The following is a 12,598-nucleotide window of genomic DNA, read 5'->3' on the forward strand; positions in this document are numbered from 1 at the left end:
CATTGGGGATACCCGGATACGATCACCCTGGTTTACTTGTCCGCAAAGCTGCAGTGTATGTGTAGGCTCCAGTATCCATTACACACACGACGCTGCTGCACCGTATACTGCACATCACGTATACACTGTGCTATGGTCCTCTATCTCCCTTCAGCAGAGTTATGGCATGAGGTATGTTCCGATGTAGCCGGAAGCAGCGCTCAGGCCGGCGCTGACAGGATCGGGAGAGACAATTCGGCCTCTTCTGCTCATGCAGACATCTCCCAACACTCTGAGGTGACCCCGCACGATCGCTCACGCTGATTGGTTGGGTGTGGAAGGCGCTGCTCAGTTAACCAGTGGAGGAGGCAGGGAACGCTGCTGCTGGTGTGGGGGAAGCGTCGGATGAGAGCAGCGCATAGAAGGGGGTATCTGTCACGGCCAGCGGGATGTCAGAGAGCAGCCGGCAGTTCTGGAAAAGAAGTTCAAAACTACCGGGCAGGTTGGTTGGCAGGAACAAAAAAAAAAAAAAATTGTCTGGAAGAGTAAAGGTTAAATTTCCCAGCCAGCTGCGGGCTTCTGCTAGTATCCCCAGGTGGGGCAGTGTGTATATATATTAGTGTAATGACACATTGTATTACAGAAAGCAGAGAGCCTCATTTGTTGTTCTTTGTGTTTTCTCAGTATACAGCCCGTGTACGGTGCCCAGCAGCCACCACTTGACAAGAGGTAAGAGCATACATATAACTGTACAGGCCTGGTATACAAACACAAGTGCACCAAATATATCTCCTGTGTGTTTAATGGGAGTTTGTATATAGTTTGGTGCTTTCTTTAGCCTCTGGGCTTTTGTTTAAAATTGACTGTGGTTTTCTGTTCTTACTTGAATGTATTAAAATTAATATAATCCTGGCTCTGTAAATTGCAAAGAGACAATTGTTAGGCTACCGGGGGTTTGGTTCTTTTCCTAAAATTGTGGATGTTTTTCTCATTATTAAACTCCCTGGCCTGTCACTGGGCTGTATGTGTAGATGCAGATTATGTGCAATGTGTTTAGTGCAAACTCCTAATTATGACATTTACTGTGTACACCAGATATATTATAAATCATTCTTCTGTGCTATACAAGATGTTGCAATCATTCAGCACATTTTATGGAAACTTGCTTCACACGTAGTGCATTATTATTGCACCCCAATAATACAAAAGCAAACCTTAAGGCAGCAGCACTCATTATGCGGCTGATCAAGTTATTAGTTGAGTGCTAATCTAACTGCAGCCTTCTTTGATCACTTTGTGGAGACATCAGGCATAATGCCCCAAAATGCAGCTCTCACAGAGGAGCTACGGTATGTTCATTTTTCCTCACTTCCTGTCTGAGCAGCATAGGAGCAGAGCGTGGAACCATAGAAGAACAACTTGTCAGAATGTAAGTTGGGTGAATGGCACCAGTGAGGTTTCCTTATATCCACTACCCGATGAAAGAACAATTGTACGATAATGTAATCATTCATTAAACTGTGCAGTGGATAATGTGCCCATACTGAATGATATGTCGTTCAGTGCAGGCACTTTCCCTCATCCCTGAACATGCACAACCTGACAATATCAGATGTTCAGGCGATGACAGATGCCGACAACGCCCAGCGGGAGCACGTATCGCTGGTTGTTGCCGGCATAATCACTGCACGATTAATGAACGATAATGATGTTATCGTTCAATCGTCCATTTATATCTTGTAGTGGATATGAGCCTTTAGACATAGGAGTGTGTGTCTGTCTGTATGTACACACAATTGTAGTTAGGTTGTGCACCCATACACACATTGGGTTGTGCTTATACCAAGTGGCTTTAGGCAGTCCTATCTGTCTACACAAGTGTGTATTGGGATGTGGGGAGTTGAGCTGTGGGGCAATGGTCTTAGGAATTGGTAATGATGGCGCTGCAGGTAGGATGACGGGATCGCTGTGTGTTTTATTGTGAGGGACCGTGGCACAGCAAAATATTGTGATACGCTTTCCAGGAAATATATGTAAAGAATAAAAACTGCATTTTAGAGTGTGTATTTTCCCATTTGTAATGGAAAACTTGTCAGCAATTTCTTTATTTTCCTTGATTAACTTTGCTAGTATATAATTGTTGAAAATTAAAAAATTTTAGATTTAATACATGAGATGTATCGTATGTGTTTTTTTTTTTTTTTTTTTTATTAAAAGAAATATTGTGGAGTTAGGAACCTTAAAATATTTAATAAAGCAAAATTGTAGATGTATGTATTGGTTTTTATGTCACAAATGGAAAGAAAGAATAAATGTGAATCGGACTTTGCTACAGTCTTTTACATTCTGTGACCCCTGCCTACTCCGAATTTGAAAGTCATGTAACTTGTAAGTATTTCGTATACATGTTTATGCCAGTCTTTTTTTTTCCTCCCCTTTGGTATAGTACTTACAAAGTTATTTAGTGGTAATAAAACACTTTGGGGGTGATTCAAGTGTTTGCGGCTATTGCTTTCGGACGCCTGGCGAAGCAATTCAATTGTTCCTCCGTTCGGACGCGAATAGCCATGGGAGCACACATTTCTGCTCACAGCCTCCCGAGGTGGCGAGCATAAAGTGCAATAAGTTTGCCCTGGGTGCCCAAACTCTTGTAGCAGTACTTTAGACAGATTCAGCTGCTTTGCTTCAGGGCGCACACTCGTGCCCCATGGGGGGGGGGGGGACAATTTAATTGCTCCGATGGGTGACCATTATGTTGGGGCACCAACAACGTCATTGAGTTTCCCCCCCCCCCCCCCCCCCCCTGTAGTTTTTCAATGGTGGTTAGATATTTGATTCAAGCTATACTTTAGTAGCCAAACTATGTGGATACTGAGGATGTGGTTGTGAGGAGATTTGCATCCCTTCAGTCACAAGACCTTTAGTAGGCAGAGCACTGAAGTTAGGCATTAATGCCTAGCTTACAGTCAGCATTACAATTAATCTAGATGGTATTCCATAGGGTCGAGGTCAGAGCTTTATGCAAGCCAGTTAGGTTCTACCACACCAAACCATTTTTTGATTGACCTTGCTGAAAAAGAATGTAGAGGGATGGCGGCAGCCAGAATCCCAATGCAGGCATCCCAACAGGGTTAGTATACCGACACCTTTCTGTAAGTATCCTAACCTACCCCTAACCCTCACTCCCCGCACCCTAAACCTAACCCTCCCCCTAACCCCACTACTTACTGTCGGGATGCAGGCACCGGCATTGTACACACCTTTATCCCGTCTGTCAGGATTTCAACTACCTCCCAATGTAGAATGTCATTGCATGCTGTAGCATTAAGATTTAATTTTGCTCTAACTAAGGGGCCCAGGCCAAACCATTAAAAACCCAGATTTGTTCATCAGGCTCCTATATACAGATATGTTCTCATGCACCTAGCGTCAATACGCCATACATGGCGCGAGGAGAGTGACTGAATCGCTATGAAAGGTGTAGCATACAATCTTTTTCTTTGTGTCTTATGAGCATTGCAGAGCCAACGAAACACCACTCAGTGTACTAGAGATGCTGGGCTGCTACATTAACTGCACAAAAATTAGTTTTAAGCACCTACAAAGTCACACATGAAGCAAAATGGAACTTGGCGTGCTTCATACAGTAGCACTTCGTACACAGATTCAGACTTATTTGCACACAGATATACAGATGTTGCACATCAAACTGATCAGTGCAATCTACCAAAGTAGTTTTGTTGCTTCCAGTTGTTTTATATATGCAAATAAGATGCACATTGATAGCGTAAAAAGATGCTCTGCATCGTCTGGGCCCTGGCGTGCCGAGAGGGGCTGTTTGCGTGACTGTAGCCACAGTGTGTGAGGAGACATTAGTAGTAAAGTGTGACTTTGCTACCTACTTCACATCTAAAATTGACTCCATACGTCAGGACGTAATATCCCACCAGTCCCCCTGCTATCCACCTCCTCTCTTCCCAGATCACCACTCTCCTTCAATTTTACTGGCTCTAACTTTCTTCTCCCCTGTATCTGGAGAGGAAGTCATGTCCCTCATCCAGTCCTCCCCCCTTGACCCTATCCCTTCACGTCTCCTCCGCTACCTCTCCTTCTGCCTGTTCCCATCTTGCCCACCTCCTTAATCTCTCGCAATCATCAGGCACTGTCCCGTCTGAATTCAAACATGCCCTTGTCTCCCCCATACTAAAAAAAAAACAACCCTTGATTCTAACACTCTCTCCAACTACCGTCCCATCTCTCTCCTCCCTTTTGCCTCCAAGCTCCTTGAGCGTGTTGTTTACAAGCGCCTTACCACCTTTCTTTCCTCTCAATCCCTCCTTGACCCTTTTCAGTTTGGCTTCCGTTCTCTTCACTCCACTGAAACTGCCCTCACAAAAGTCAACAATGACCTCCTTGCTGCGAAATCCAAGGGCCACTACTCTCTGCTCATTCTCCTTGACCTTTCTGCTGCTTTCGACTCTGTGGACCACCTTATCCTTCACTTCTTTGGTCTGCGTGACACTGCCCTCTCCTGGCTATCCTCCTACTTCTCTGTCCGATCCTTCTGTCTCCTCTCATGACTCCCCTTCTCTCCCACAGCCTCTTGCAGTGGGTGTTCCCCAAGGTTCTGTTCTTGGACCTCTCCTTTTCTCACTCTATACATCCTCAGTAGGTGAAATCATAGCTCTTTTGACCTCCAATATCATCTCTATGCTGATGATACTCAGATCTATCTTTCCTCCCCTGACCTCTCTCCCGCTCTCCTCACTCGTGTCTCCAACTGTCTCTCTGCCATATCTTCCTGGATGTCCCAGCAATTTCTTAAACTTAATATGTCTAAGACAGCTAATCATCTTCCCTCCCCCTACATAACCACACTTCCCACCATTTCTTTATCAATTGATGGCACAACTATCTCTAGCCCCAAAGTGCGCTGTCTTGGAGTTATCCTGGACTCCTCCCTCTCCTTCAAACCACATATCCAGAATCTCTCACAGTCCTGTCATTTTCATCTTAAAGATATTTCCAAGATTAGACCCTTTCTCACCCAGGATGCCACTAAAACCCTCATACACTCATTGGTCATCTCCAGATTGGACTACTGTAACCTTCTCCTATCTGGCCTCCCCAAATCCCTTTTCTCCCCTCTCCAGTCTGTCCTCAATGCTGCTGCTCGGCTCATATTCCTCTCAAAACGCTCTGCATCTGCCTCCCCTCTACTACAAGCCCTCCACTGGCTCCCCTTCCCCTTAAGAACCCAATTTAAGGTTCTCACACTCATACAAAGCCCTCAGCCATTCCTCTCCCATTTACATCTCTGATCTCATCTCCTTTCACTCTCCTGTCCGCCCTCTTCGTTCAACAAATGCACGCCGCCTCTCATGCCAATTGATTATTTCCTCCCACTCCCGCCTCTCTACGATCCTTTAAACGGGCTCTCAAGACCCACTATTTCATCAAAGCCTTCCAGCTCTCATCTTAGCTTGCTGCTACGTACTCCTTCCTCCCTGCCTACCTCATCTGTTTCACCCCTGTTTGTCTGCCCCTCCCCCTCATCTACTTCTTACTCTCTACCAGGACACCTAACACTTGATTGCTTTGCATTGTTGCTTATCTGGGTGTTATGGTCGTGAATGTAGAAATGTATATTATCCATGTCCTGTATTGTATTGTACTGTAAGTCACTATAAATCAATCCATTTGTTTATGTACTTTGTAAGGCGCTGCGGAACACTTGTTGCGCCATATAAATAAACGATAATAATAATTCCTCATTCTAGTGAATGTGTTTCCCCTGCTTCAGAGCCTACTGGTTGTGTGCTTTACACTTCTACTGTTAATGTGTGGCATTGTGCATAATGATCTGAGACTTGTGTGCAGCTTTGCGACCATGGAAAACAATCCAAGAAGCTCCTGATGAACAGTGTTGACATTACTTTCAGAAGCAGTTTGGAGCTCTGTAGTGAATGTTGTAACTGAGGAAAGATGTGTACGCACTTCAGTACTTGATAATCCTGTTCTGTGAGCTTACGTTCCCTATTGCTGTGTAGCTGAGGTGTTGTTGCTCCTAGATGTTCAACTTAACAATAGCAGCACTTACAGTTGACCGTGTCAGTAGGGTAGATATTTGATTTAACTGACTTACAAAGATGACATCCTTTGACTGTGCCACTCTGGTACTTTCTGATCTCTCTGATCTGCATGGCTGAATGCTTAATTATATGCACCTGCCAGCAATGGGTGTGGCTGAGCTGGTCAAACACACTAAATAGAAGGGATGTACACATACTTTTGGCCATGTAGTATATAAATCTGCTTATCATGGCAAAGAGACATATTTATCACAATCCTCATTTTTAATGCGGATGTGATAAATATTGTTTTGCATAAATTTTAAAAGTGTAGATTCAATTTTTTTATTTTTTTTTTGCAATGTAAGTTTACTGAAATCCTCTTTCCAGGAGCCTGGCTCCGATATGAGGCCATTATGGGAAAAAGCTGGAAGCAGTATGTTAACATTACGCTATCACGCTGTATCCTGGTTCAGGTCCCTGGCGCATGTATCACTGGGAGCAAACAGTGAGGGAGCCCGGGGCTACCTCTCCAAAAATATTTGCAAATCTGGAGATGGCTCCTATCGGGGTCTCCGTAGGCTTGGTAAAGCTTCACAACCCTGATAGTAGTCTGAGTACTTTGGCTGGTGTTGGTAATTGAGGGATTGCAGCAGATATCAGTGATGTGTGCTGCGGTCACTCCCTCATACATTTGGGGGGTCCTTAATATTTGTGGCTATCCTTCGCAAACGGGTGTTTCCATGGAATATATCGCAAATATTATATGATAATTATGTCCCAAGCTAGCAAGTTTTCTAATATTCATGTACTGCTTATATTTTTAATAGTCATTCTTTTATGAAGTATCCTACTGGTTCAAATGAAAAGAGGTTGCAGCAAGCGCCCCCTTTTTTTTTTTTTTTTTTTGTTTCTATCCTTTTTTCCTTTTTGTCTGATGTGTTAATGTGGGATATCTATTAACAATCTCACTTTTAATTGTTTGTTCTTATGATGCAGCTGTTTTTAAAATATTATCCCTCTATATAGGCAAGGGTTTGATTAAATTTAGCTGGAGTTGAATAGCGGTGCGAATGAGCTCCCGCAGCTATTCAATTGAACGAACTATTAGGGCGACTAAATGATCTCCTCTCACCCTCCTGAGGGTGCGAGGATAAATCCGACTAGAGTACTGGCCACAAGGTTGTTTTCTGGCTTAGCGCTGTGCTAACAGCCTTGCGGCCGGCACTTGATAGTCAGAGAATGCCGGTTGTCGCGCATAACACCCATGTTAATTCGCGAGAACCGGCATTCTTCGACTTAAATTGTAATTGTTGGACTAAACAGCGAACTGAATTGAATAGCTCCGGGACCAACTTCCCGGCGCTATTCAACTCCCGCTGAATTGAATTGCCCCCAAGGAGATGCTTTGATGAGCTGGTTACAGCATGCTTGCATATGTGAGTTCTGTACATGGGCAAAATAATTTACAGTACTGTAATTTTAAAGGGAGTTCAGTAAAAAGAGACAAGTGTTAACAAATGAAAAGCAATTCTTATATCAAAGTGTCTGTCGATTTGACACACTTGACTGCAATTCAAATGTTATAGATGTCCCCTGCCCATTGTCTATATTAGGGCTCGACAAAACCCGGGGGCCAGGCCGCCATGGCGACCAGATTTGTCTGCCTGGCGACCAGGTTTTCAGCAACCCCCGGGCCCTGTAGTGCAGACCGCGAGTGCGGTCCACACTACAGAGTAACAAACATACAGCCGCCAGCGGCGGCTGTATGTTTGTTATAGCAGCCGATGAGTCTGTCAGACTCTCATTGGCTGCTGCGTCGTTCACGGAGTGAGCCGGCTGGAGCTCACTCATGAGCTCCACCTTCCGGCTCGCCCCGCAGCAGGTTGGGAGAGACGTCATGACAGAGCGCAGTGCAGAGCGGCCAGTAGGAGCGCACAGCGGCGGTCGTCGGCAGGTGCGGGGATCAGGTAAGTTGCCTTTTTTATTTTAAGGGGCACTGCATAGGGGGGATGGCCGCTACTGTAGGGACACTGCATAGGTGGGGGTGGCTGCTACTGTAGGGACACTGCATAGGTGGTGGTGGCTGCTACTGTGGGGGCACTGCATATTGGGGGTGGCCGCTACTGGGGACACTATGGGGGGGGGTCACTACTGGGGTCACTGCATAGGGGGGGACTACCACTGGGGCAGTGCATATGGGGGGGGCACTGATTAAAGGGGCACTACATAAGGGAACCACTACTGGGGGCACTGCAGAGGGGGGATTACTACTGGGGCACCCCGTTAGTGGTGTGGCCATGGGGGTTGGTTGTCAGGGGCGTAGGTGCTCAGTAATGCTTCCAGGGGGGAAGGGGGGGTCTGGCTCCTATACTTTCATCCTGGCTCCTAAGTTTTAGAAAAATTTGTCAAGCCCTGGTCTATATGAATAGACGCTTGACGGAGTAATTAAATTGTTTCTCCATTCTGCTGCAAATTAGTATAGCGGCTACAAGCACCGGGCTTATTCGGGCACAGCAGCTAAACCCGTCGGAAACCCGCCCCAAATGGAGCAACAATTGAACTGCTCCATCGGGTGTCTATTTGTACAACAAATGAATCGCCCCTAGTGTGTTTTGTTTGGGTTTATTCCCATTTTGACAGGGTTATTGTTAGTGCCAGATTTAGGGTTTGGCCAACGCCCAAACCGAAGTACAATCTGCAATATTGCACTCCAATTACAGATGTGGGATTTATTTAATGGAATCCTTGGGGTTTATGGTTTTCCAGATCAGGTGCACAACTCTAATACGCTAACATTTGTAAGTGACTGATGTCTTACCCATATTGTCACTGTTATTTCCCTCCTGGTTACTGTGTAGTATTTGTCCTAGTGCTATAAAATGACACCATGAAGAAAAATCAGTGTTGTTTTTTTTTTTTAAACTTCCTGGATAACTGGTTTTCAGATAAAATGCCATATATTAACATTTATGTAACACACACCAGCATATTCCATTGCTCTTTACAACTGGAATCAAAACTATGAAAAAGTGTCTGGGTAATATATTGTAGGGGTGAACTCCTGTTTAGTGGAAGACCAGTAAGGAGAATATATAAAACAATGTGGGACAAAATGTGTGCATGCATTAAGTTTTTGCAGTGTCTTGTGTAAGATATGGGCACGTTCTGGGATGTCTCTTAGCATATGTAACATGATTTGGATACAGATTAAATGTGGGGAGCAAAGGCCAGTTCGGGGTTAAGGTTGTACCTATTCAACAAACTTAAGGTGTAGGCTTTGTTGTCATGTTGTCGACTGAACTATAGTTATTAGGATGGTAACTGCAGTTGACCGATGGGAATATTAAAAGCAATATACTTTTGAAAGATTTCGTTTCTGTTGGTGAGATGATATCCAAGAAAAACATTCCGTAATGTGGATTAACATAGGGTGGAATTAAATGCCATGTTGAATAGGGCCAGGAATGATTACCGGAGCTACTCAATTGGCTGCACTGTTATTCCTGACTAGAGGATTTCTGCTTGCACCTTCCTGTGGTGCAAGCAGAATTCCAACCTACTAGTGCTGCGATGCTGGTTTCCGACTATGGGCCAGATTTAATTTATTTATTTTATTTTATTTTTCTGATTCACATTTCACATAAAATAATGGTGCCAGAAAGTACAACAAAACCCCCCTCCCCTCGTGCTCACACTACCGTCCCACTGAAGCCGCTCCGCAATCCCTGGCCACGCATAGACCCTACCACCGGAGAGCTCTATGCAGCCGGAGATAGGAGCAGTAGACAGCCGGGACGTACAGGAGGATCAGTGTAGACTGAGAAAGACAGCAGGGATCAGAGCAGGCCAGGATGGAAAGGAGTCGTCAGTGCAGGCCGGGACAGACAGAGGCACAGCAGTCACCACAGGCAACACTCAGCACATGCACTCCTGTGCATGATATGAACACCGCAATACTATAGGCACGAATCTCCGCTGGAGCTGATGAGGATCTGCTTCCTCCCTCACTGCAAAATCTAGTAGCCAGGCAGCAAAATCTGGTAGCCATGGCGACCTGGCCCCCCCTGGGATTTGTCAAGCCCTGGCTTAAGGTGCCATAACCTTCATCTACTGACTTAAGGGCCTGATTCAGAGCCGGACGCTCTGACCAGAGCGCTCGCTCTGAATCTGGGCCCTCCTCCATTAAAATGGAGCGTCCTCCTAGACGCTCGTATAGCTGTGGGTCACCACCCACAGCATATACGAGCGTCCAAAAATATGGTCGCGATGGTCTTGACCATCGCGACCATCGGACTTGCGACGGAAACCCTGCGGTAGGGTTTCCCAGCCACAAGTCCTGGAGTGATTTTGGCTCTATCAGAGCCAAAATCACTCCCACTGACATCACTAGTGATGTCAGTGGGGCCGGCTTCAGACGGTAGGCGTTCCCATGGGAACGCCTCCGTCTGGCAGGCACACCCCCGGCACGCCCACCAAAGGGGGCGTGCTGTCAGTCACCATCGACAGCACGCCCCGTTTGGTGCGAGACCCGAAGCGACAGCTTGGCTGTCGGTCAGGGTCTCGCGCATGAGCACGACGGAGCTCCTTCCGTCGTGCGCATGCGCAGTGGGGAACATCGACCCACTTGCGAGCGTACTGCCGCTTGCGAGTGGGTCTGAATGACCCCCTAAGCTCATAGTGCAATGGGGACAATTGAATAGCTCCGAGAACTCATTCTCTGCACTAATCATCATTTCGTTAAATTCCCCCCACAGATTTGTAGATAATAGGTAATTTTGGTTTAATCCACGTACAGCTGTTACTGAAATCCAAAAGAGCTGGTTAATTTTCCAAGAGAAGTAGTATAGAGCGAGACAAGCAGTAGACCTATGACTGAGCCTTGTGGTACTCCACCTTCTAAAGAAAGCATAGAGCAGGTGGCTCCAGAGATATGAAGACTCAAGAGTAGTTAAATAAGTAGGATGAGAACCAGGAGAAAAGAGCATCCTGAAGACCTAGTAATGGTAGTGTTTGTTTGAGAAAAGTTGTCAACTTACCCTTTATTAGTTTTGTTTAAAATAAATAATATAAATGGCTCCATGGGCAGTTTATAGAATTTGGATATGACCTTTGATTCCTATAGAAGGGAACTTGACACCAGAATTTAATCCTATAAAAAAAATACTGCTATTTGGAGGCCTGCTTCCTATTCCTACCTCATGACCCTTCCCTTCTAATTTGCAGCCCTATGCTCAAATACCCAACCACGTGAGTGGACAGCTCTTTGGTTACCATAAGATCTATTAAATGATCTCCTGCAATATTCTGTTGCTATAGTATTATCTGATTTGGTTACAGATTGTATTTACCCACCTCCACCACTTCCAAATTTGGTATTCAGTGTTCTCCCCAGAAATTTTTTTCTAGCCGGGTGGCATCAAGAAGTAGCCGGGTGGGGGCCTTCGCAATAATAAAAAATTTTAAACCCTTACCTTTTATAATGATTTCAACTTGAAATAACTTTTTGTATATTAATTCTCCTTCTTATTAGAGGCCCAGTCCTTTGATTATGAAAAAGCTGCAGTGTCTGTAGGATCTGGTCCTTTTTATACAGCTCCCAGATACTGTCCCCACTTGCAGGTTCCCAAAGTGCCGGCTGGTAAGCTGTTTCTTGTCGGGTGGTGCACCCGCAAAAAACAGCCTGGGGAGAACACCGGTATTCAATGGACACGTAAAAGCAGATTATTTGTAATGAAAAGGGGGGAAAAAAACGCATTTAAAAAAATCTGCGGAGGAGGCAATTTAAGAGCTTAACTTCAGTTAGATGTATATTTGGCTTGTATGTAGCAGGCTTTGAAGGACTTTTTCCTAAAGTTTCAATTAAAACAATTTGTAAAATGACAGTATCATGCAGTCCCTTTTTTTTTCTTCAACTTAATGCCGTGTATTTTACAGTTTCCGATCCAATCACTCGCGGGTACACATACGTCATCTTAAGAGTAGAAAAGCCTCCAGTTTCCATGAATTTGCAAGGAATACAAGTGATGCATGGGACATTGATGATGACGATGATGGAGAGAGTGAAGAGATTCTACACTCCATGTCCTATCAGACTCTTGGTTCTAAAATGGCTGATGTTACAGATGTGGAGATCACAGAATCTAACTTCAGAATGGCAGAAGAAAATGCTGGCCAGACTGTTGTGAAGTCTGTCAGTGAAGATCACCTACAAAGAGTAACAGCAGGTATCTAGGCACCCACAATAAATAATGTTATCACACCCAGTAGAAGGAACAGTCATACAAACTGCATGCAATTTATGTTACTATAGCTTTAATTAAGGTATAAATATCCATGTGGTGTGGGAAGAATTTTACAAAAAAAAAAAAAAACCTCTCTTTACTAATTGTTGGTAAAATGGAAGTCTCTACCTGAGGTTCACAAAATGTACCTTTGCAGCAGAGCATTGGGGTAGCTTATTAATTGCTAAATAACTTATAAAAAATACCCACTTAACTGACTTTCTCACTGTTTGTCGAGTAATTACAAATACAGGGAAGATAAGT

At 44.7% G+C, this 12,598-nt stretch overlaps 1 protein-coding gene across 1 annotated transcript; it reads left to right on the top strand.

Annotated features, from left to right (window-relative positions):
* The first annotated feature begins 42 nt into the window (after positions 1-42).
* LOC148436306 (TBC1 domain family member 22B-like) lies at positions 43-12,390 on the top strand. The gene is made up of 3 exons (XM_088465054.1): positions 43-481; positions 664-708; positions 11,988-12,390. The coding sequence occupies exons 1-3, from the start codon at positions 429-431 to the stop codon at positions 12,283-12,285; spliced, it is 396 nt and encodes a 131-aa protein (XP_088321180.1). The 5' UTR covers positions 43-428; the 3' UTR covers positions 12,286-12,390.
* Positions 12,391-12,598: the final 208 nt, after the last annotated feature.

The sequence above is a fragment of the Taudactylus pleione genome, unplaced genomic scaffold (genome assembly GCF_031769625.1).
Source record: "Taudactylus pleione unplaced genomic scaffold, aTauple2 ptg001837l, whole genome shotgun sequence".
NCBI lineage: Eukaryota > Metazoa > Chordata > Amphibia > Anura > Myobatrachidae > Taudactylus > Taudactylus pleione.